At 34.7% G+C, this 26,472-nt stretch overlaps 1 protein-coding gene and 1 long non-coding RNA gene across 16 annotated transcripts; one reads left to right on the forward strand and one right to left on the reverse strand.

Moving 5' to 3' along the window:
* The first annotated feature begins 2,935 nt into the window (after nucleotides 1-2,935).
* LOC134232085 (uncharacterized) lies at nucleotides 2,936-7,825 on the forward strand. Of its 15 annotated transcripts, none has more exons than XR_009984693.1 (10): nucleotides 2,936-3,030; nucleotides 3,123-3,206; nucleotides 3,309-3,387; nucleotides 5,998-6,077; nucleotides 6,166-6,257; nucleotides 6,367-6,449; nucleotides 6,754-6,858; nucleotides 7,173-7,249; nucleotides 7,356-7,452; nucleotides 7,574-7,822. It is a non-coding gene; the product is annotated as an uncharacterized LOC134232085 (long non-coding RNA). The 15 variants fall into 15 exon arrangements; XR_009984690.1 differs by having other exon boundaries at nucleotides 6,754-6,862; nucleotides 7,173-7,213; nucleotides 7,574-7,821; XR_009984688.1 differs by lacking the exon at nucleotides 7,173-7,249 and having other exon boundaries at nucleotides 6,367-6,525; nucleotides 6,754-6,862; nucleotides 7,574-7,825.
* A 3,967-nt stretch (nucleotides 7,826-11,792) lies between these two features.
* On the reverse strand, nucleotides 11,793-18,930 carry LOC134232087 (tripeptidyl-peptidase 2-like). Its single transcript, XM_062714052.1, has 12 exons — nucleotides 18,743-18,930; nucleotides 17,705-17,833; nucleotides 17,324-17,518; nucleotides 16,559-16,683; nucleotides 15,992-16,155; nucleotides 15,619-15,773; nucleotides 15,219-15,295; nucleotides 14,849-14,976; nucleotides 14,302-14,401; nucleotides 13,983-14,120; nucleotides 13,397-13,550; nucleotides 11,793-11,879 (listed from the first exon to the last, which is right to left on the reverse strand). Exons 1-12 carry the CDS (start codon nucleotides 18,902-18,904, stop codon nucleotides 11,793-11,795), a joined length of 1,614 nt encoding a protein of 537 aa, XP_062570036.1. The 5' UTR covers nucleotides 18,905-18,930.
* Between the last annotated feature and the right edge of the window lie 7,542 nt (nucleotides 18,931-26,472).

The following is a 26,472-nucleotide window of genomic DNA, read 5'->3' on the forward strand; positions in this document are numbered from 1 at the left end:
TTTTGAAGTTTTACTAACATTGTGCCAGTTTTATACTTTCAGGGACTCGGAAGAGGAACAACGATGGAGGAGCAGGGTCGACCAACAGAGGAAGACGAGATGACGAGTCCATTTCCCATCTCTATACAGCAGCCAACATGGCCCAAAGTGGTAAGTAACTTTTCGTGATTTGTTGCATTCTTTTGAAGTTTTACTAACATTGTGCCAGTTTTATACTTTCAGGGACTCGGAAGAGGAACAACGATGGAGGAGCAGGGTCGACCAACAGAGGAAGACGAGATGACGAGTCCATTTCCCATCTCTATACAGCAGCCAACATGGCCCAAAGTGGTAAGTAACTTTTCGTGATTTGTTGCATTCTTTTGAAGTTTTACTAACATTGTGCCAGTTTTATACTTTCAGGGACTGGGAAGAGGAACAACGATGGAGGAGCAGGGTCGACCAACAGAGGAAGACGAGATGACGAGTCCATTTCCCATCTCTATACAGCAGCCAACATGGCCCAAAGTGGTAAGTAACTTTTCGTGATTTGTTGCATTCTTTTGAAGTTTTACTAACATTGTGCCAGTTTTATACTTTCAGGGACTCGGAAGAGGAACAACGATGGAGGAGCAGGGTCGACCAACAGAGGAAGACGAGATGACGAGTCCATTTCCCATCTCTATACAGCAGCCAACATGGCCCAAAGTGGTAAGTAACTTTTCGTGATTTGTTGCATTCTTTTGAAGTTTTACTAACATTGTGCCAGTTTTATACTTTCAGGGACTCGGAAGAGGAACAACGATGGAGGAGCAGGGTCGACCAACAGAGGAAGACGAGATGACGAGTCCATTTCCCATCTCTATACAGCAGCCAACATGGCCCAAAGTGGTAAGTAACTTTTCGTGATTTGTTGCATTCTTTTGAAGTTTTACTAACATTGTGCCAGTTTTATACTTTCAGGGACTCGGAAGAGGAACAACGATGGAGGAGCAGGGTCGACCAACAGAGGAAGACGAGATGACGAGTCCATTTCCCATCTCTATACAGCAGCCAACATGGCCCAAAGTGGTAAGTAACTTTTCGTGATTTGTTGCATTCTTTTGAAGTTTTACTAACATTGTGCCAGTTTTATACTTTCAGGGACTCGGAAGAGGAACAACGATGGAGGAGCAAGGTCGACCAACAGAGGAAGACGAGATGACGAGTCCATTTCCCATCTCTATACAGCAGCCAACATGGCCCAAAGTGGTAAGTAACTTTTCGTGATTTGTTGCATTCTTTTGAAGTTTTACTAACATTGTGCCAGTTTTATACTTTCAGGGACTCGGAAGAGGAACAACGATGGAGGAGCAGGGTCGACCAACAGAGGAAGACGAGATGACGAGTCCATTTCCCATCTCTATACAGCAGCCAACATGGCCCAAAGTGGTAAGTAACTTTTCGTGATTTGTTGCATTCTTTTGAAGTTTTACTAACATTGTGCCAGTTTTATACTTTCAGGGACTCGGAAGAGGAACAACGATGGAGGAGCAGGGTCGACCAACAGAGGAAGACGAGATGACGAGTCCATTTCCCATCTCTATACAGCAGCCAACATGGCCCAAAGTGGTAAGTAACTTTTCGTGATTTGTTGCATTCTTTTGAAGTTTTACTAACATTGTGCCAGTTTTATACTTTCAGGGACTCGGAAGAGGAACAACGATGGAGGAGCAGGGTCGACCAACAGAGGAAGACGAGATGACGAGTCCATTTCCCATCTCTATACAGCAGCCAACATGGCCCAAAGTGGTAAGTAACTTTTCGTGATTTGTTGCATTCTTTTGAAGTTTTACTAACATTGTGCCAGTTTTATACTTTCAGGGACTCGGAAGAGGAACAACGATGGAGGAGCAGGGTCGACCAACAGAGGAAGACGAGATGACGAGTCCATTTCCCATCTCTATACAGCAGCCAACATGGCCCAAAGTGGTAAGTAACTTTTCGTGATTTGTTGCATTCTTTTGAAGTTTTACTAACATTGTGCCAGTTTTATACTTTCAGGGACTCGGAAGAGGAACAACGATGGAGGAGCAGGGTCGACCAACAGAGGAAGACGAGATGACGAGTCCATTTCCCATCTCTATACAGCAGCCAACATGGCCCAAAGTGGTAAGTAACTTTTCGTGATTTGTTGCATTCTTTTGAAGTTTTACTAACATTGTGCCAGTTTTATACTTTCAGGGACTCGGAAGAGGAACAACGATGGAGGAGCAGGGTCGACCAACAGAGGAAGACGAGATGACGAGTCCATTTCCCATCTCTATACAGCAGCCAACATGGCCCAAAGTGGTAAGTAACTTTTCGTGATTTGTTGCATTCTTTTGAAGTTTTACTAACATTGTGCCAGTTTTATACTTTCAGGGACTCGGAAGAGGAACAACGATGGAGGAGCAAGGTCGACCAACAGAGGAAGACGAGATGACGAGTCCATTTCCCATCTCTATACAGCAGCCAACATGGCCCAAAGTGGTAAGTAACTTTTCGTGATTTGTTGCATTCTTTTGAAGTTTTACTAACATTGTGCCAGTTTTATACTTTCAGGGACTCGGAAGAGGAACAACGATGGAGGAGCAGGGTCGACCAACAGAGGAAGACGAGATGACGAGTCCATTTCCCATCTCTATACAGCAGCCAACATGGCCCAAAGTGGTAAGTAACTTTTCGTGATTTGTTGCATTCTTTTGAAGTTTTACTAACATTGTGCCAGTTTTATACTTTCAGGGACTCGGAAGAGGAACAACGATGGAGGAGCAAGGTCGACCAACAGAGGAAGACGAGATGACGAGTCCATTTCCCATCTCTATACAGCAGCCAACATGGCCCAAAGTGGTAAGTAACTTTTCGTGATTTGTTGCATTCTTTTGAAGTTTTACTAACATTGTGCCAGTTTTATACTTTCAGGGACTCGGAAGAGGAACAACGATGGAGGAGCAAGGTCGACCAACAGGAAAAGACAGGATGACGAGTCCATTTCCCATCTCTATGCAGCAACCAATATGGCTCAAGGTTGTAAGTAACAAATTGATTATTTAAATGAAGTTTGTCATTTGTTAGGGAATGTGAGTGATTCTCCTTTGATGTGTTTGTTTTCTCTTTTTAAGCAGAAGAAATTTGAGGCTGACCAGGATCCTGAAGTGAAGAGCAGTCCCTCTCCCATTTAACAGCGTTCATGAGCAGAAAGTGCGGTAAGATTCATACTTGACCTCTGAGCACCTTTTCCCAATATTATGGCTTTCCAATTGATGTTGGCTTTTTCAGGCTTTGACCTCTTGAGTTTGAATTGACAGGAAGCAGAGATAGCCACCTCTGAAGGTCAGTCTGGAGTGTTTTCTGCTGCATTCAGAAAGTATGGGGTGTATAGTAGTTGTAAGTAGCGTTACAAAGGTGTTTCTTAGTCTTAGGTTTAGTTTGTATAGTATTTCCGGTAGGTGCAGTTGTGTTGTAGTTTGAGTTAGTAAGTAGGCTTTAGTTGATAGTTAGACAGCTTAGAGGAGTGTAGGTTATTATTGTAATTAAGGTATTTGTTAGTTAGTGCATGATTAGTGCTTGTGGTGGATAGGTTTGCATGATTAACACCCTAACAAGCAGGGTTCTCCATGAGCTGTTTTACTGTGTTGGTCCCGACACAGAAAAATGTTCTCCGACACAGTAAAGATTCAAATTTTATCTGTGCGACACATTAAAAATTTTGCTGACACAGTAAGATCTGTGATAATAAAAAAAAATTGAAACATACAAATTCTCTCTATCTGAAACATAATTGATCAAACAATTCTACCGTCTTTCAATTCTATACGATATCTAGATCACTTAATTATGCTTTCACCTTGCATAATCAATTATTTCCTAGACCCTCAATGGACTTGACGCATGAAGGAACAAAGACAAAAAATTGGATTTCAAACTTCCATGTAACGCTTAATTGGTACTAGTAGTTGCAATTAAAGTACATTGTATTATTTTTAAAAATATATTTAAATGTCTTTTCTTTAGAGCCATGGCTCTAGAATTATGTTTGCAATGTAAATCAAACATAACACTGTACCAAAATCATTTACTTGATGTAAATAAATAGTTTTCAATTTTCAAGGAACTTTTAAAAGTATTTTACTATTCCGAAGTCTCTTTTTTTGTAATTCCTTAATTCGATCAATAAAATTGACAAAAAAATTATGACAAATTTGCTTTAAAAAATTGTAAGTAGTTCAACTTTATAGACAAGAATTTCCTCTGCATTTCACAACATGTGCTAATATGTTCGACCATACTATTTTTGTAACGAATTGGTGATTTTTTTTTTTTTAAATTGTGTGCATGTATTCTTAAGTAATTATAATGAATAGTGAGTCAGTTGCAAATTTGATCGCTAAAATACCGTGAAATTTTAGTGCTTTGCGTAAACTCTGCAACACAGTAAAATTTCAAACAATGGAGAACCCTGAACAAGTAACAAGCTACTAAAACTACTAACGTCTGCTAAATGTTGTGTGACGCGTCTAGTGTGTTGGTGTTAGTGTCTGTGTGCTTGTCACCTCTCGCTTTCAGCCATCACCGCTGGCTAGCAGCAATGCGAAAAGGGGGAATTCTAATGACTTCCCGTGCCAGTACATAGCCTCTCCACAACAAGTCCTATGCGATGCCTCCACGTGGAAGCAGACGGATACTGGGTATCATTTTGTCCCAGGCTAAGTTCGCAAGGACGCACGGGAAGATGAGTCTCAAAAGCATTGGTAAACATCTCGTATAGGATCTCTCCTGATCACAAACCCAATTTAGTAGTAGAATCAATTGATATAAGTGCTGGTTTTTAAAAGAAGTGAACCTTTGTTCATTTTATGTCTTTGTCATCTTTTTAGCTCACCTGAGCCAAAGGCTAAAGTGAGCTTTTCTGATCACATTTTGTTCGTTGTCTGTCCGTCCGTCCATCTGTAAACTTTTCACATTTTCGACTTCTTCTCAAGAACCACTGGGCCAATTTTGACCAAACTTGGTACCAAGCATTCTTGAGTGAAGGGGAATTTAAATTGTTAAAATGAAGGGCCAAGTCCCCTCACAAGGGGAGATAATCAAGAAAAGACAAAACTAGGGTGGGGTCATTAAAAAATCTTCTCAAGAACCACTGGCCAGAAAAGCTGAAACTTCTGTGGAAGCATCCTGGGGTAGTGTAGATTCTAAATTGTTCAAATCATGACCCCTGGCGGTTGGGCGTGGCCACAATGGGGAATCAAATTTTTACATAGAAATATATAGGAAAAATCTTTGAAAATCTGCTCAAGAACCACTGGGCCAGAAAAGCTGAAACTTGTGGGGAAGCATCCTGGGGTAGTGTAGATTCTAAGTTGTTAAAATCATGACCACCGGGGGTAGGGCGGGTCCACAATGGGGAATCAAACTTTTACATAGAAATATATAGGAAAAATCTTTGAAAATCTTCCTCTTAAGAACCACTGGGCCAGAAAAGCTGAAACTTATGTGGAAGCATCCTGGGGTAGTGTAGATTTCAAATTGTCTAAATTTTGATCAGTTGGGTAGGGTGGGGTCACAATATGTGTTACAAGGGGGGAATCTGGTAAAGAACAGAATGGTCAAAGCTTCTCAGGTGAGCGATGTGGCCCATGGGCCTCTTGTTTGTAAACTTTCACATTTTCATCTTTGGTCAAATTCAACAAAACTTGGCAAAGAGTATCCTAGGATAAATGCCATTATGGGATTTAAGTTTATTCAAATGAAGGCCCACTCCCTCTTCAAATGGAAGATTACTACATATAAGAGAAAAATTAAGGACATCTTTTAAAAATCTTCTTTTCAAGAACCACTGAGACAGAAAAGAGACACTTATGTGGCGTCATCCTCAGGTAGTGTAGATTTAAAAAATAAACTAGTGGCCAATGGACTAGTTTATTTTAGAAATCTTCTCACTTGGTATGAAGTGCAAGTGATCCGCTTTTGGTGTCTGTTAATTTTTATCTTTTTAAGAGGAATACTTTTAAGGCTGAACAGGATCCTGAAGTGAGGAGGACTCCCTCTTTGAACTGCATACAGCAGCAGAAAGCAGGGTAAGATTCAGATTTTACTTCTTGTATCTTTGCTTGCCTATTGATGTTGGCTGTACCAAGCTTTAACATCTGGACCTTCAATTGACAGATTTCAGTTCCCCTTTGATTCAGAAGAGGAACAACAATGGAGGACCAAGGTCATTAATATAAGAAGAGTCTATTCCTGTCTGTGTTTTGCAGGTATTATGTTTCAAAAGTGGTAAGCAACAAGCTGCTTTTTACTGAAGCTTCTCACTTGGTATGAAGTGCAAGTGTTTCCCCTTTTATGTCTCTGTTTTATCTTTTTAAGCAGAAGAAAGTTAAGACTGACTAGGAATTCTAAGTGAGGAAGAGTCCCTTTCCCATTCCGCTGCAGCCATGAGGAGAATACTCGTAAGAATCAGACTTTACTTCTTTTTCACCTATGGAACTTCATCATGACCCACTTTAACAGGCAGGAGTCTTACAAGTATTTTTTATTTAATTATTTCTGACATATCTTTGTCCTCCCTACTCTAAAGTAACTATGCTTTCCTCTCCTTGCCCCAATATTCCACCTTATTCCTAGCTATCATAACCTTATTGTCTTTATTTGCTTTTTGATTTTCAAGCTAATAATGTTGTAATGATTATGTTCATTTGAATTTCTGTGATTGTTACATTGCTTTGTATTATTGCTTATCTTCTCTCCATCAAGTATTTTCAAGGAATTTGACAAGGGAAGAGGACCAGTGCTGACCAAGTGAAGAAAAAGAAGAGTCTATTGCCAAGCTTTGTACAGCAGCCAATATCTGATTAAGGAGTGGGTAAAAAGATTTATTTTTTGCAATTGACAAATTTTCTTTATACACTTATCAAATCATAGGTCCAGGGGGATTTACTTCTGCTGCACAACAGCAAGACTGTGTTGCAATAACAATAGGGCATCCCGAGGATGTGTTGTTTCAAATTAGGTTACATCATGATCCCTTTGGACTAGGATTAGTAAAAAAAAATATGAATTAAGAATTTTTCTTTTGATGACAAAGTCAAGGTGACTCAGGTGAACATTTTGGCACAAGGTATTTTTGTTCATGTTTTTTTCATTATCTTTGGATTTCCTTTGTTAACAAGTAGAAGATGAGACTGATCTCAATCAGTTAACAAGAATGTGGAAAGTAAGGACTTACTACTGTCTAACCTAAACATTGATGGTTAGTCAGATCAGATGCATGTAAAGCTCTAGACCTTGCATTATGTGAATTAGAGGAGATTTTGACTCTCTCATTGCTTGGATTCTTAGTGTCTTTTTGTTAATAGGCAGATGGTTATGCTGGCATTGATCCTGTTTCCAAAAGCAGATCAACATGATTCCTCAAGACTCCAAAGAGATCAACTATGGGACCTGAAAATAAAGGTAAGACACATGTACAAGCTCTGCAAAATCCTTCTATTCTGTAAAAATATGTTAGCTATTTTTCATTTATTAAGATTTTATTAATATTTATGTTGAGTCCTTGTGATTTCTTTTTTTACAGGCAGACTGCCATCAATTTCATGTTTCTTTGATAGCAGTCAAATATGCTTCAACAATAGTGCAGAGAGTAATTTAAGGTTTGGACTGCAAGTGATGGACACACTAAATAACTCAACTCAAAGAATTCAATGGATAGTGCTGAGTACATTATTATATATCTACAAAGTGATGGGCACACTAAATAGCTTAACTGACAGATTTCAATGGACCGTGCTGAGAACATTGTTATATATCTACAAAGTGATGGACACACTAAATAGCTTAACTGACAAAATTCACCGTGCTGAGTACATTGTTATCTACAAAGTGATGGACACACTAAATAGCTTTGAATATGTACTAATATCTACAAAGTGATGGACACAGTAAACAGCTTAATTCTCAGGATTCAGTGTACCATGCTGAGTACATTACTCATTAAGGATAACTCATGTGACATCCACAGCAGATCACTCAAAGTTGTGTTACTACATTATTGTACAACTTTTCATATACTACGTTATTATTTCTGAATGTTTTTTTTTGTATCTGTATATTATATTTTTTAATTTAAAAAAGTTAAAGATTGGATTTTTAAGCAAAAATATCAAGAGAGGTAAATCAGTGCTTGTCTGAATATCTAAGCTTAAGAGAAAGGGAGGTAATTTTTTTTTATTGTGAATCCTTGTCCAGAGCATATGCTTTCTCCCCTTGGTCCAATGTGGCTAATACTTCTCTCACAGAGTGCCACTGGTCAATGGATGTGTAGTGACCTTGAACAAAGTTTCTAGGCCAAGAATCAAGGTTAAAACCCCTTTCAGCTACTTTACATTTTTATGTTCATTGCTGAAAGTGGGACCCTTTGAGATGGCCACCATCTCAATGATATCTAATTTTAGTTTGAAAATTGCTAGAAAAGATAAAGTGATCTCATTGTAACATTATTATTTTGTAGTGTTTTAGATTATAAATAAATATAACAATATGCAAAATCTAAATTCTTTTATATTTTCTCTCCTTTGATTTACATAGCAGGCCTTGCAGTTTTTAGCTCATATGAGATTTTCTGATCACCTGTTGTCCGTCGTCCATCCGTCTGACTGTCCATTCATCTGTAAACTTTTCACATTTTCAGCTTATTCTTGAGAACCATTGGGCCAATTTTGACCAAACTTAGTACAAAACATCCTTGGGTAGTGGGAGTTTAAATTATAAAAATAAAGTCCCCTTCTGCGGGGAAATTGTCAAGAATATACAAAAATAGGGTGGGGTCATAAAAAAATCTTCTCAAGAACCACTGGGCCAGAAAAGCTAAAACTTCTGTGGAAGCATCCTGGGGTAGTGTTACTAGTGTAGATTCTAAATTGCTTGGATCATGACCCCTGGGGATTGGGAAAGGTCAAGATAGGTATTAGGGGGAAATCTGTTTAATAACATAATGGCCAAAGTTACTCAGGTGAGTGATGTGGCCCATGGGTTTCTTGCTTATCTAATTTAGTTTTATCTTTGTATGCAACACTTTTTCCTTCTTTTAGTTGTTACTGAGGTTCTAAGTAATTTAAGTTTTTCATGAAATATTTTTCCTTGTCAAGTTCTATAAGCATGTTCTACCTCATACACAAGTAGTATATGAAGATTTTCTAGATGTTTCATATTTTTTCAATTTTTCTTGAAAAGCATAACTGATGTACATGTAATTGTAAAAACTGTGTTTGTCCCTTGTGATACATGATTAATTTATGTCAGTTTGAATTTATCATATATATTAAAATACACTATTATAAAGTCTGTTTGTCATGGAATTAAACTTGTTGAGTTTTTATTCCACCTCTATAATTGAAGATTTGGGGACATATTTTGATAAACTGTCTGTCTGTTTATGTGTCTCCAAATTTACTAATTTTTACTACCCATGGCCATTCCTTTTTAACTTTTTTTAACCTTTAAGTTAGACTTTGACCTACTTTAGTAAAACAAAATGATGTGAATGATTAGTGCTAGGGCTTTCATATTTCAAATGTGTATTCCTTGTAATGAAACTTCTCTTTTTACCCCAAACAAAGGAAGTTTTAGGGATATATAGAAATCACATTGTCTGTGAATGTAATTTTGTCTAGGCTCTAACTTTGATATATGGAAACATTGGAAGCTTATACTTGTTATAGAGCTTGCTTGTAATGACCCGACAGTGAGTCCTGATCAGACACAAGGTCATTCCTGCAAGTTCAAGGTCACTGGCCTAAAAGTATGAAATTTTTGTCTGGGTCATAACTTTGTAGAAAGAATCACTGGAAGCTCAAACCTGGTACAGGGATTGCTTATGACCCAAAAATGTGTCATGATCTTATCCAGTCATTCCATTTAGTTCAAGGTTACTAGTAGAAACAAGAGGCCCAAGGGCCACAGCGCTCACCTGAGCATATTCAGCTAGGAGAAAGCACATATCAGATCAGAACTTAAAGTTTACTGAGGTTGGGGGGGGGGACTTGAATTTTAACACCCCAGAGGATCATGATTTGAACAAACTAGAATCTACACTACCTGAGGATGATTCCATATAAATATTACTAATCATGGCTTTGAAGTACTTGAAAAGAAGTTTTTAAAAGGTTTCCCTATATATTCCTATGTAAAACTTTGGTCGGCCATTGTGGCCCCACCCTACCCCCAGGGGTCATGATTTGAATAAACTTAAATCTACACTACCTGAGGATAATTTCACATGAGTTTCATCTTTCCTGTCTCAATGGTTCTTGAGAAGAGGATTTTTTTATAGATTTTTTCCTATATACTCCTATGTAAAACTTTGGTCGGCCATTGTGGCCCCAACCTAACCCCCGGGGTCATGATTTAAACAAACTTGAATCTACACTATCTGAGGATGCTTCCACATGAGTTTCATCTTTCCTGGCCCAGTGGTTCTTGAGAAGAAGATTTTTAAAGATTTTCCCTATATACTCCTATGTACAACTTTGATCGGCCATTGTGGAAAGGAATCTACACTATCTGAGGGTGGTATAAGAAGATTTTTAAAGATTTTCCCTATATACTCCTATGTAACAAATTTGAATATACACTATCTGAGGATGCTTCCACATGAGTTTCATCTTTCCTGGCCCAGTGGTTCTTGAGAAGAAGATTTTTAAAAAATGCCATTAATTTTTCACTAATTCATTATTATCTCCCCTTGGAAGAGGGCGTGGCCCTTCATTTGAACAAACTTGAATCAACTTAACTTAGGACACTTTGTGGCAAGTTTGGTTGAAATTGGCCCAGTGGTTCTTGAGAAGAAGATGAAAGTGTGAAAAGTTTACGACGACGACGCCGACGACACCAACGACGACACCAACGACGACAGACGACGGACAAATTTTGATCAGAAAAGCTCACGAGCCTTCGGCTCAGGTGAGCTAAAAAGGTATGAATAACTTGACTTTGTAATGGAGAGTCAGTGGAAGCTCATACTCGGTACGGATATTGCTTATGATCAAAGAATATGCCTTGACCTTTATCCAAGGTCATTTTGGCGATTTCAAGGTCACTGGTAGAAAAAAGAAAAAAAATGTCTCGGCTAAAACTTTATTTGGAAAAGAATTGGTACAGGTATTGTTTTTGAAATAAGGAAAGTTCTTATTTTAATCCAGTGTCAATGCAGCACGTTCAAAGTTACAGGCAGAATAGTGTAAAATTATTTTTTTAAGACTTTAACTTAACAATGTAGAAATACTAGGAGCTCGTACTTGATACAAAGATTGCTCATTGGAACCTGATACAGGTACTGTTTATGAACCTAAGGAGTGTCTTGACTTTAATTCGAAGTCAAATAGCAAGTGAAAGGTTGGTGGTATAAGAATTAAAAATTATGACAAGCCTTTATTATCTGATGGAGAAATATCTGTACGTATGCACGATGATTCACTTAAAGTTTACTAATGATCAAAGTATATGTGAATTTTGACTAGTCTCAGTCTTTTTCAGCCGCGTAGCCAGGCGTACGTTTGTACGCACAAACGTCCACATCATTCCCCCCCCCCCCCTAAATAATAATAAAAGAGAGAGAGAAAGGAGAGGCAGGCGTAAAATTTTAAAGTCCCCTGTACTCAGGGGCGTAGCCAGGGTACTTTTGATGTGGACGCCTTAAAGTAATAGGCAGGGGGCTTAGCAATTTAATTAAAATTAGATGTTAGATCAACTCGCATACTCGCTACGAGTCTGCGAGCGGATCCAGCATCTAATTTTAATCAGACTGGAGGTTTGGTGGCCTTAAGGCCTCCAATGGGTCCAGGGCGAAGCCTTGGTGGTGGCCTAAGGGGCAAAGCCCCCTGTAGCTGGTGAATTTTCGAAGATTTGACCCTCCTGATAGCATTTAATTTCCGTACAATTTTTCAGTTTTTTATGCAGCCACATTTGATGTTCTTTTTTTATACAAAATGCGGATAGACACTAAAAAATGAGAAAGGATCTTTCCAATAGCATGTTTTATGACAGAATGTTCATGAATATTTACAAATGTGGAATATTTAACTTTTTGCGAAAATTAGAATAACATGTAAAATATACTATTGGTTTTGAGGTATATAGTGTTGGGGAAGTTAGTCAATGCTTGAACGTGGTAACAGGCCTTTTTGTTTAAATTAAACTGAATTTTACCAACTTTCGATTTTTGGTGTTCACATATAAAGCTGAATTATGATTTTTGAGGTTTCGCATGAATCCCATATTAGGTTAATTATTTTAAAAAGAAGTTAAGCATTACAGTTGGATTTTAATTTCCAGTAATAGAAATTGAAATTCGAAACTCTTTAAGAATGTAATTATACTTGGAAAAAAATCCAGCAATATTCGATAGTAAACCAAAATCTGTGAAAATCTTTTGATATCGGTGAGGTGTATACTATTGTATTTTCCCTTAAAACTGATTCTGTTGATTTTCATTTATTTTTTTATCGTAAATTCTGACTTGTTTCTAAGTATTTTTTTTCTATTATTTACTAATGTTTTGCACAAATGATGAGTACGCTTTAAAATTTTACGCCTGCCTCGCTCTCTTCTCCTTTCTCTCTCTGGGGGGAAATGATGTGGACGTTTGTGCGTACAAACGTACGCCTGGCTACGCGTCTGGATGTGGACGTTTGTGCATACAAATGTACGCCTGGCTACGCGCCTGATACTGCATCTACATCTACCCTATGTACTTTTAAGGAGTTCCATATCCTAACTTTTTAACACACAATTTTTTTGACAATCGAATAAAGCGATCTAAAGGCCTGTGTTATGACATCGTTGCAAAACACGGCCAAAATGTACGATCCTCTCCCATTCTGGAGAGAGCTATGTTTGCGGACTCCGGACCGTGGCTTGAGACGATGGTGTGATGAGTGCACAATTTTATGTTCGCTAGAAGCACTCCCCTGGGATACATACAAATAGGACTGATCAAAGCTTTGCTGGGTAAACGAACAGCATTACTTTATGAAACTCAAGCGTGATGACTTAAACTTTTCTATTATCCAACATGTATGACTATATCATAATGTCGTGTTCATTGTATATGGAGTTTATGTCGAACAGGAGATTTGATACGAAAGAGTGTACATGTTCTATAAATTTCTAAATCGAGGTAATCTCCTGACAAATATGTTAGCGATACAAGGATATTAATAGTCTTCTTAGCGTAAACATTTAACAAATTCTATTCTTGTAAGCAGATATATCGTTCAGTTGAATGCTGTCTTTTAAATTCATTCCATATGGACAATTAGGACTGACAACATTTGCAGCTAAAATATGGAAAGGTATCAGACCACAACCAAGAAGGTCAGGTTGAAAATCAATTACAATTTACCTGTATAAGACCGTGCCCCAGTGCCTGGACCTCAATGTTTGGCACAGCAGTGGCTGTATTTATCAAAGCCCTCTTCACACTAAAAGGTGAGTATTCTATGCCATTGGCTTTCAATCCAGAAAGTACAACAAGCTTTGTATGAAAGGAAATAAAGCTTTTAGTTTAAAAAATGTTTTGGATTTGCTATTTTTTATAAAATGATTTTTAATCAGAATTTTCCTATATATATCTTTAAAAACTTTGGTCGGCCATTTTTGAAACCAAACTATAATAGAAATACTAAGTACTTGAGAAGAAGATTTTTAAAGTTAAAATAAACAAAAAAAGTTATATGATAAAAAACATAGAATTTCCCTATATAGTTTACATTCACCTTCTTTGAAGCATGTTCAGCTGGTGAGATGTCTACACACTTGTTAAATTTACCTTAATGATATCTGTGAGCACTTATAGTGCATTGCATCTAACTTATTTACATAAAAAATGATAAAAAACATAAAAACCTTCTTTGAACATGTTCAAGGTAAAAGAATGATACTAAATAAAGTAAAACCAGAGATTGTACATGTACATGTAGAAAAGATACCAACCTATACAGCCACAAGCATTTGGAGAACTCATGCTAGTTCCATTCATCAGCTGATTGCCCCTCAGAGTCCAGTTTGGGACACAGGCAATGGCACCCCCTGGGGCACTGATTGTCACTCCAAGATCTCCATCATGTCTGGTAAATAAAGATCATTACTTTTTAAAGATAAAGTGAGAGAATTGATAGAATGAGGTTAACTTTAAATAGTCTATTTTATACAGTGTGAACAAGTGACAGAATTGATTAATTGAAGTTTTTTTTAAACTTTGAAAAGGGTACTTTATACAGTATGAACTAGTCTACTTTGTGAACTTACGTTGGTCCTCTAGATGACCATGTGTACTGGTTACATGGCAGTTTCTCCATGAGGGAGTACTGAGCTGCCATCATTGCTGGGGACACCATGGCCCCTACCCCTACAAAAGACAAACCAAAAATGATTTATTTCATTAAAATAAGTTACAGAGAGATTTAAACACAAGCTGTCAGTAATACATGTATATCATTACAATGTCCAGACTAGTAAAGAAAACAATAATTATTGAGAATAGGAAAGTAACATGTTCAAATATCAAGATCTGTTATGTTTTTGTCATATTGCAAATCAATTAATCTTATTCTGCATTTATTTCATACTTCATTAAAAATAAGTATTTCATATATCTTTATAAAAATGAAATTTTCAGACAACAATTGAAATATGCATAAATCTAAAATACAGGTTGTATATAAAATATGGAATTTTGTTTAATATAAATGACTTTCCATTATTAAAAATTTTATCACTTTTGGATTATAATGGATTCCCTTTTATTGAACATACATATTACATGAAAACAAACTTAATACATCTAAATATATACCTATCATTGCACTAGTAGTGCCTCCAGGGCACCCAACAGTAGACAGAGCGGGACCATTGTTCCCAGCACTGCTGACAAAAATCACCCCATGTTTATTTACAGCCTCAGACAGTATATCTACCACACGCCTAAAACAATAGAGAAATGACTGATAAACGATTTGTCAAAATATCTTAAATTATTTGTAATATGGTGCTATACTTCATGCTTAAATTTTGAATTAATACCCCAATATTCCATGAACTATCAAAAGACATGACATTTCAATAAGCCATACTGTATAAAAGTAGGACTATAAAAGATATTCTTATTTCTTAAACCACTAATTTTTTTAAAAATACATATACATGCACATGTAAATGATACATACCCTGAATTTGGCCAGCTGGCTGCCTCTCCATAACTATAGTTGACTAGATCACACTTATACTCTATCACTTTGATCATCTAAAAATACAGAATATCATTTTATTACAATGTACTGCTTTAAAGATTTTTCCTTCAGAAAGAGATATTTTACCTTTCAAGTCAAATACTATGATATCAATAATTTTCATGGGGGGGGGGGGGGGGGGTTAGTCTTTGTTGCTCTCAATGTATGAAGACCACGAATTAATGTATACCATGAAATGTCATACACTTTACTACTTAACAATTTTTCATCCACAAAATGTAATCCCTACAAATCCAAGACTTGCCTCAAACCATGAAAAATTTACTCCATGAATGATTTTACAGCAGGGGTTTATTTTATAAATGCCTATACTTACAGCCCTGACTAGCGAGGTGCCTGTCTCCATAGATCCCAGCCTTGTGTCCCCTATCTTAATGGATATAATCTGTGCCCCCGGGGCCACTCCATTTCTCTCTGGTTGGTCAGGAAAATATCCAGCAGTGATCCCTGCCACATGGGAAGCATGGGCCCCTAAAAAAATCACCAACAAAAAAGGTACATAAAAAAATGCACTTTGGCCATCCATTGCAATTTTTCTTTCAGATGAGCTACAGATTTGCAGCTGCTGAGATTCAAATGGTGGTAAATCCCTATTTATCTAATACCTCTTGATCAAACCTGAGAAGTTTACTTTGCTAGTATACTTTTTATAGACCCGAATCTAAATATACAATACAAAGACCAGTTACCTGCATTTGTGACAATTTCCAGGGTGTTCCCATCATTATAAATATTGACAGTGTAGTTCATCATGTCTAAGCGGCTGAAGGTGCCAAATTCTTGCTCTTCATGGTAGCTGGCCAGCAGTTTACATTCACACAAAGCTCCTCTTTCTGTTGTGTCCACACAAGCCCTGCAAATAAACATTTCTTTTTTTCAAATTTTTCTAGATATCAACTACACGTATATTCAACTGCATTTATAAATTTGGCACGTGAGAGGGAAAAAGTAATATTTGTAATTCCTTATTTTGCAAATTTCTGGTACCAAATCATTAAGTTTTCATATTCTACACTAAATAATAGAATCTGGAAAACAAATTCAACAAAAATTTATCAAAATCTTTCACAATAATATTATTGGATGCTTTTAACAGGTATTAGTAGTCTACACCGAAAATAAGTTTCACAATTCTTGTTTATAGTATAAATAAAAGCAAAATCTCTGTATATGCTACTAATTCATCTTCATGATCTTGAGGTTTTCATTCTTCTTACAGTTAAGTTCAACTTTTCTCTGGGTGATTGTAGACCTACCTCCAAGTAGACCCATCATGGAAGACGACACAGTCATAAATAGGTCCACAGTCACTGTACTTCTTCTCCAAACTGTTCAGGATGTCAACACAACTCTGGAGATTTTCTTTTTCCAGCTTATCATCCTGAATGAGATTTATCAAATAACATCTAACTTCTATTTGAATGACAAATATGCAAATTAAACATGACAAACCTTATTCACAAGCCCCTATAATTTACATTTCAGAAAGAGTCCTATATGCAAAAGTGCTATGGGATATTTATATGGACCAAGACAACAGACACAAATGAGAGTAAAAAGACTGTATAAAAGTTTTGTGATAAAGTATATACATGTATCAGGAATTTGGTAGTATAAAGGTGAATGCAACCCAAACTACACCTTTGTTTTAATTTCGATTTCAACAGCTTTTAAATTTCTTGATGAAATTGTATGTTTTTGTAACATCAGTAAACAAAAAGTTTCTGATTTATAAGCACTTTCATGCTTAGATCTTGTTGACATCTGAAGTGTTAAAATAAACCAAGACAATCATCAGATATTGAGCAGTCATCTAGTAAATTAACTTGCACTCCATAAATCTAACTCCAACTGGATAGTTACATACATGTATTTAACAGTACTGTATGATGACTCTAGTTTCATAAGCATTTGAACCTTGTTGGTAAGTTTTATTAAGTGCATGGTAAAATTGACAGACAGTGTAATATAATTATAACTTAGATTCTGACCAATGATATGCTAACTAAGAGGTCACTGACCTGGTTAGAACTGGATGCCTCATACTGCTCTAGCTTCCTTGTGGCCTCAGCTATAGCCTCTCTATGGGCTGGGTCCCAGTTCTTCTCCTTCCTTTCTTTATTTAGCCTATCCTGGAGCTTCTTTGGAAACAGATCATAGGCCGGCTTTACTCCTACATGGTATAAACCAGAGGGATTTGTCCAAGTGTCTGGAATCTGCGTTGATTTATTCAAAAGAAAAATGTTAATATGGTTTAAGAGAACTTATTTCCTTATATCTGAGATGGTATTTTGATACATGTACAATTAAAAAATTACAGTAATCAGTGGAACAAGTTGTGGTTACACCACTTATAATTCTTCATGTATTTGTTTGCCATTGAATCATATCTATTTTCATACCTTAAGTTTACGACCAGTAACACCCGTAATTTCTCCATCTTTCACCTCTTCAATTTTAGAAGTGTCAACATCCCCGGATCCTGTTGTGTCAATTAAGTCAACAATTTTGGGGCTTCCATCTGGTGTTGTCTTAAAATTAATAAAAGGTGCATTATTTTTTTTTCTCATATACTCACTGTCATAAGTTCAAAATGTTTTTAAAATTAAATCTAATGGTATTTTTGAATTAAAGAAAAAAAGGAAGTGTCCCTTGACCTGCCTCCACGGCTTCCAAAATCTATAAGTAAACTTTAACCCATGCAGCTATAAAAATTATGATTGTATATATATCTGGATGGCAGACAAAATATTTGGTGAAGAATGATTTGATAAAAATCTAATTTCTCCTGCAATGAGTTTTCAAGTTCAGAATATTGAGTATTGTACATTCCTTGATATTTATCATAAAATTTGAAGGCATTGCCTCATATGATTGTTTGCTTTAAAGGGATTCAGTCAATTAATTCTATACAAATTCGGTTATTCCACACTTATCCTCAATATCTTACATAAGAGACTTATGAGTCTAGAGGGACAATAAGCTTTTTAAAGATTGCATAAGATTATACAGTGACTAATTTTCAAGAATATACAGATTATAAAAATGTTCTTCCTCTTGTATTGGAAGTGAAACCAACGACATATTATGTTAAAATTAAAAGGATACTCCTACTAAGCATCCTATTCAAAACGTATTTTGCGTAAAAATAAAAACAAACTATGTTTCCTTGACTACAACACAATATTCAATAACACTTTCCTCTTATTTGTTACCTGCTTTCTATCAGCTATGAATGTGATGAATTTGACAAGAGATAAAAAGAATCAATGAAGAAATCGAGTAATTAAATACAAAAAAATATCTACATTTGATTGAAAGACAGGCATCATTCATAAGAAAAAGTCATACAGGCTTACAGGCTACACATAAAATTATGCAAGTCATTGTCCAGCAACTTACACACATTCAAATTATAAAACGTTTCATTGAGGGGATACCTGTAATCCAGGTGCTCCTGGATCTACACCTGTGTCTAAAATAGCTATAAGAACACCTCTCCCGTCATAGTTTGGGTACTTAGAAAGAAATGAATAGGCACCAGTCTCTTTTTTAGGTAACAAGCCTTCCAAAGGAAAATCTTCAGCGACCTCGGACGCCATTCTCGCAGACGAATTCCCCTAGTCCCTAAAGCGTTTAAAACTAATGTGGACAAAGATGTATTTTAAAGACGTTGATTTTAAGAAAAAATATAAACACAAAAACCAAAACGGTGGCTTTTAAATCTCCGAATGTTAAAGAGGATATACATTGTACATATGACTCAGTATTTCTTTTTTTAATAAAGAAAATATATCATACACAATTATTATACATGTATATCTATTCAAATCTTTAGTTCCCATTTTATCATAATCTTAACTCAATTTTCTAAACTTATAACTTTGTAGAATTTAGACACAATATTGAAACCCAGGTTGATTAAATAATAACTTGAATCAAATAATACTGTCTGATAATATTAAATACATTCATAGACTGGGGTTAATGTATGGATGAAATAGTGTAAATGTTATGTCAAATAATATTATAAATGCATATATACAATTTAAATTACATAGTTCTATTTACTAGAGAGTCAAGAATAGGGGCCTGTCTTCCGGATTGTTAAATGTAAACTAAAGCAGATTAAGAAAATATCTATATTAAATGTACTCTTAAAATTGCTTTAATAAAGATTCTGACACGATCAGGTAAGAAAATTCATGTTAAAAAAAACACACCTATATACATAAACATAATGTTTATGTATATACATGTAGGTGTAGTACTTTTTTTTAAAAACATGATTTTTCTTTCCTGATCGTGTCAGAATCTTTATTAAATCAATAATGTAAATATTTTTTTTAAAATTTATTTTACATTTAACAATCCGGAAGACGAGCCCCTATGTAGTCAAGTGCATGGTGTTTTGGCTTCACATTTTCATGAGCTCCAACAGCGGAATATTACTTGAAGTTTGCATTTGGTCATGTTCCACCCATTCTCAATATAAGGGCGCAAATAATGTCGCCTCGTTTTCATTTAGAAGAAATACCACTGATGTAATTTTTTAAATCAACATTATAAATAGTCATATAACAATGAATAAGAATTCATATAATTATCGATCTGAAAGGGTATTTAAGGAGTTCAAAATTCAAATATAGTAGCCTATTTGAAATGTACGTTACTGTCGCCGAGGCCAATATTATGCTGAATCCCTTCTGTGTAATATATAGTTTTGATTCTCAAGTAAAAATTTTCTGATAAGTTAAACCTTGTATCATATATACTTCTTTTCATAACAATAAATACATTTTCTTTGTGATAATAAATAATTTTTATTGTGCGATGTCCCTGTCGCTTAATTCTATTTTAGCCACATTACAAGCAAACACAAAGATTATACACCTGATAGTTTTGTTCTCCTTTATTTATTGATGGGCTAAATTTGAAATTTCAAAGGGTTAATTTCTCCTACATAGATAATGTAACATGAAATTGAACAATTTTAGCAACTTTTATAAATATGTTTACGGAATGAAAGACATTTTCAATCGTAGAGATAAGAAAGAAATGTACGTTACCTATATTCTTCCATTAAGAATATATATTAAGTAGAAAATTTGAGACGACTCTGAATAAGCAACCCCTTGTGTCCTGTAAACTGGCAAAGACGTTTTGCTTAACACAATTAAAAATTATTTTTTACATGAAAAGTGATCATTTGAAATTTACGTGACTGAAATGTACGTTACCATGAAATTCGAATTAAGTGAATCTCGCACGAATTTTCATGTATTCTCATACTTTCACAAACTCGAATGTGTACACAAAGTAAAGTTTCAAAGGTTGGAGGTCGGCTAAATCCCAAAATTAATGAATAGAAACGTTTCTGCTGAGGAAAAAAAATATATTAAGGTCAATTATATGTAATATAATTTTGATACCTGGTATATATTTCTGAATACGAAACCTGTATGATGCATTTCTTATGATATGCAAGTTCAAATAGTCTCAATATATTGCGTGTCTAACGTACGCTTGTGGAAGAGAATTGATTTTTATATTTGAAATGTACGTTACGAATGGTAATGTACATTTTGTCCATTTCTAACTGACATTGTTTTCATTATTTAGTCAATTAATTGCGTTTACACGAGCGAAACAAAATTATCGTTACAATCCATTTGACAAATGACCACATAAATCCATCTAAATGCACCCCAATCCTCGTAAATGTGGTGGACTGTTACCACTGTCTTGCTAGAAAATTTATTTCTATGTGTCTTAAATTCATCTTTAGCAACCTTTTTGCAGTTTGTTTACTTTTAATATGCGACTTTTCGTCAATATAAATTTAATTGTTGTTGGTAATTTAAAACAAGGTATTCATAGGCTTTTAATTGGTAAAAAAAAAAACTAAAAAGAAACAAAAAAAAAAAAAAGGAAAAAGAAACAAAACAAATGAATCAAAAAACACAAGACGGTCACGTACATTTCAAATACTGAAAGGCACACAATACTCAGTTTTGTTTGAATCATTGCATTTTAGGTTATATTTTTCCAGATCTGCTGAAAATTACGTATGTTTGTGTTTTGACAAACGATGTTGCAACATACTATTAAAAAGAAATTGTTAACAAGACTGTCGATGGATATATTCGGAATAGATTTATGTTAAGTTTCAATGGCCAAACACAAACATTTGTTAGATCATAGCAAAATACGTCTGACTCTTTTTTTTTTGTCTGTACCCTTGCACACAGGTAGAAGTAACTAGGCTACGACCGGTGTCAATTTCAGCGAAACAGCAAAAAAGAATGGTAATGAACTGAGATGGAGGGGACTCCCCAATAATATGTGAAATGAACGTTACCGAAGTGACGTGGCATTCATGTAGTTGATGACAAACAACCACGTTTGTTACCATATTATTTCTTATATTACTGCGTTAAAACGCTTCATTGAAATGATTTTTATCTCAATAATTGTTTTTTCCAATATTTTCTTATTACTAATTTACGTACATTACAAGCTTGAAATGTACGTTACCTACTCATATTCTGAGGCAATCGTGTCTTTATAGTGATGATTGTGACATATAACACAATGTGATTACATAGAGAATCTTTTTTGGAATAAACTGAAACAAAACTATGAATTTTTAGATGAATTTTAAGCTTTTTATTTAACAGAAAAATATCTTGAAATGTACGTTACATTTACGTAGTTGTCTAAATCGGCATGGATATATATTAAAATAGACAATAACTACAAAATATAATTTTACTACATGTACATGTTAAGTTCCACTATCTATAGAAAATGACAAGATTCTAAACTGATCGCTCTAAACAAAACAGAGAGAAGAATTTAAAGCATATATTTAAAAAAATGTTTTTATACATCTGGGTCAAAAAGTAACCTTTGTTTTTTGAAAGGAAAAATCAAGCGCACGTTTGTATGCCGAGAAAATATGTTGCTGACAGAGTTGGTAGGATGTGCTGGTGTCAAGATGAGATATTCCAATTGTGATTTTAATGACTACATTTTTTTTACATATATTTTTGGACATTGAAGAAAGAGTAACGTACATTTCAAGCTACATTTCTCTTTACCGTCTTGTCATTATTCCATGTATTAAAATTTGATGAAAAAAAACTTGGTAACAAAATCTTCAGATACTTTCTTTCAAAGGTAATTGATAGAAAAATTGTTATCTTGAACTTCATTTTTTAAAAAATCAGAGAGGCATTTGTGCCCTTATATTGAGAATGGGTGGTTCACGTTTCATAAGTATTTAAAATAATTAGAGAAAATAATTCCACAGTTTGCAGATATAATATTTAATGTAATGGCTTAAATTCTTCATCTATATACATGTAGGCAATATATTTCAAACAAAATTGTTGTTGAAAATCTTGTTTTAAAAGACCTCTGTATTTTTTTCTTTAAAGAGGTCTTAATTTTCACGTGACTCAACCTCCTTATCCTATCTACAGCTGCCCACATAAAAACTGAATTTCAAGAAACCAAAATGAAAATATCCGATTTTGTGAAAATATGGGCCAAACGCAAAAGTGGTTCACTGAGTCAAATTATTTTAAAAAAAAAAAACCAATAAAATGAACATGATGAAAACGTTCCAAATTAATATGAAAAAAGTCAAAATAGTCAACCAAAAAATCGATTTTGATAAATGAAATGCACACTCAAATGAAATGTCATCCACATTATATATAATGCTAAGAATTCGTGGAATGTAGATTTAATGAGACTAACCAGTACATGCCACTGATTTCAAAACTACAAGTACTCAGTCTAGTTATGGAACTCATCGTAGAATTTTAAAAGTATATTCATAATCTTTTGTTATTGTGCATCATAATATGCAGAGGTTATATATAAAATTATACCTACATGCATATACAATATACACAAAGTATCGTATGGACCAGATCAAGACTTAGCGTAAGATATTTTGTTTTCGAAGAAAGTGAAACGAAAGCTGAATAATATTCTTTAAATCTTTTGAATATTTCCTGAAAGTTAGATTCATGGAGTGTGGACACCGGAGACTCATGGATTGAATTACTGGCTGATATTGAACAATAAATCAAATGGTTTAGGTCTTCTGTAAATATTGAACAATAATTAATCAATTTGTTCTGTTTATTCATTGCACTGATATCTATATTGAAAATCGAATTTTTCTAATCTTCTGATCCACAACGACGTGATAATTTATTCAGTTGAAAAAGGAATTGCTATGTATCATAAACCTCTGCACAAAATTTAACAATGCATTGGAATACAACATTTGACGGCTTGAAAATGCAGAGTAACAAAAGCTACTATTCTGACAAAAATATTAATACTTAAAATATTGCAGAAATTCCATGCATGAAAATCGAACATGCTTATTCAATTTTTTTTTTTTCAGAAAGAGAAATCTTTAAACCAATCGGTATGCTTGGGTTTGAATTTTTAAAATTAAATGGAAATTTGTTATGTAAATGTATAGTATACTATAAACAGACCCCTTATTCTTTCCAGCGACCAGCATTACTAATACATGTATAATATGGCACGCCAAATTCACAAAAATGAGATAAACCTAGTTTCACAATTGATAAACTAGGTTTATCGACTTTAAACTATAGTTTACAAACTATAGTTAACGATTCGTTAAGTATAGTTTTCATCTGTAAAACTATATTTAACGGTTGTTAACTGTAGTTTACGAATGATAATTTAAGTTTATCTGTCTGTAATAAGCGTTAACAATAGATTTTGTTGATAAACATAGATTCATTTGTAAACTATATTTTACAATCGTAAACTATAGTTAAGAGTTGTTAATTCATAGTTTCACAAATCGTGAAACTATATTTATCAGATCGTTAACAAAATTTAATTAACATAGTTTACAAATCGTGAAACTGTATTTATCAAAAAAATCTACGTTTTGCAATCGCAAATGATTGTTTTCAGTGTTAAGTATAGTTTACGGTTGTGAAACATAGATTATCGCGTTAATTTTTTTTTTTACAGATGTAAAATATAGATTAACGTTGTTAACTATAGTTTACCGTCCGTAAACTATAGTTTACAACAGATAAACCTAGTTTATCGATTGTGAAACTATGTTTTGCTCATTTTTGTGAATTTGGCGTGCCATACATGTATTTTAAAGAGGCTTTGTTTGTTAACTTGCATTGCCAAACTTTGTAAAAGACTTGAAGAATCGTTAAACCCTTTCTCGTATTTTGGTTATTTGTGTTTAAAAAATAAATCAACTGATGATTTATGTGATTGTCAGTACGACTCACCTGCTTTTCTACAGTTTAGTTCATAAAACCTTGACAATGTAAAAACGTATAGGTATAACACGTAGATGTCCAATAGTGTACAGTTTGCCGTTTTTACCGATCGACGTTTAGTAGACTTTTCCTTTAATTCATCCTTGTGGTAGACAAGGGTCAAGAGATACTACCTCCAGAAGAGTTCGCTGAAAAAATTTCAATGCGAGTACTTCGCGACAATTAAAGTAGTCCCGAGTTTTCACAGAAAAACATGTGGAAAAGTGAAACAGCGCTACTTTCATCTTGTTAAGAACTTAAGACTTCACTTAATTATTACTAGTATTACTTCCCGGGAGCAGATTGAGGGGTTTTCCTTCAGAGGGGGTGTAGTGTTCCATATCCAATTTCCAATAGGCATTAATGGTTTATTGAGTACACGTATAATTTGATTGGCTTGTTTTAACTTATTATTTTACTTCACACTACATGTATATGTCCTTCTGATATGAGTCACTCTCATATAGGTTTTCCCACAAATATAGTTTTTCAACATTCATTCTTTTTAAGCAGGTCAACTCTCTAGCTCTCTCAGGTCTACTGAAGTCTTACAATTTTTTTTGTCCCATTTTATCATTTGAGATGAACAGACATTTTGATTAAAATCAAATCATTTATCCGCTCCTGAATTGTTATATGTGCATTTCAAAAAACATCAAAAGTAAGATTTTAGTTAGACTGACCTCCTTGATATCTTGTTCAGTTTATTCATCAAAAATATATGTATGGTGGACTATAAGTGGTATACTAGTAAACACGTGTGTGCAAGCATAAAGCTCAATTTTCTTTTAAAAGTATATATTATGAATTGAACATTTTTATCATAAGAAAATATTTGAATAAGTTAAACTTAACTACTGACCAACAGTCATCAACAATGCCCAGACTAGAAACTTTTCGGGAGAGAAATCGACTAAATCTTACAAATTACTTTTTTTTCTTTTTACTTACGTTTTATCATCGTTTTTGAAAGGGGGGCAGAGAAATTTTTTTTTACTTACCTGAATGAGTTGACGAGCCAAAAAAAGGAAAGATTGGCCAAAGTCGAATTTCGTAGTAAAGGCCAACTTTTTCAATGCCAACCTCTTTCAGTACCATTTTTTTTTTACCCACAATACAACATTTCCCTCATATCACAAAAAGTTGGGGGGGGGGGGGCAATCAGCCTTTTAATGAACATTTCCTATAGTATAAGTAATGTTGGGGAAAAAAGGGGGGCTCCTCCTGCTCCCCCCCCCCCTACGTTGCTACGTGCCTGTAAAAGCCTTAGAACCTAATTATTTTTTCTGAATTCATTGCATTCCGAAGTTTTTAATTTACTATATACTTTAAAGTCATAATCAGTTGACATTAGGTTTTTATAATTATTAATTGTAGTTCTTATAAATGTGTTTATAATTAATATGCTATCAATTTATAACGGTCCACAGAAAGCGTCTTCATCAGTTAAAGAAATGAAAAAGAAGCAGAGATATAGGATAGATCAACTGATCTTCTGAGCAATAAGCAGAAAAATCAACACTGTGAAAATAACTCGCGACAGGTTTTTACAGGATTCACAAAGTTATTTTTTATATCAAATATTCACATATATAAGGGGAATTCCTGGTGCAATTTAAAAGGGGTATATATTTCTAAAAGTTTCTTTACACTTCAATGCATGTATTTTCATAGCAAATTAAGTGATCTAGAACTAAAAATAAGATGAATAACAATGACGTTCATTTTGCACCATACTGTTTATTATCCAGTTTTTTTCCCATTACCTTGATAAAACACAAAGAATCTTCTTTTCTTCAAGAAAAGCGCACTGTCATTAAGAA

Source organism: Saccostrea cucullata, unplaced genomic scaffold (assembly GCF_032062105.1).
Source record: "Saccostrea cucullata isolate Sc308-1 unplaced genomic scaffold, CSIRO_AGI_Scuc_v1 ctg3948, whole genome shotgun sequence".
Lineage (NCBI taxonomy): Eukaryota > Metazoa > Mollusca > Bivalvia > Ostreida > Ostreidae > Saccostrea > Saccostrea cuccullata.

What these genes read in the sequence shown, in the direction of transcription:
- LOC134232087 (XM_062714052.1), bottom strand. Translation starts at nt 18,904, where the DNA reads ATGGCGTCCGAGGTCGCTGAAGATTTTCCTTTGGAAGGCTTGTTACCT. An exon ending in TTACTGGTCGTAAACTTAAG is followed by an intron (nt 17,519 to 17,704) that starts GTATGAAAATAG and finishes AAATCAACGCAG; the next exon opens with ATTCCAGACACTTGGACAAA. An exon ending in GGAAATTGTCACAAATGCAG is followed by an intron (nt 15,774 to 15,991) that starts GTAACTGGTCTT and finishes TGATTTTTTTAG; the next exon opens with GGGCCCATGCTTCCCATGTG.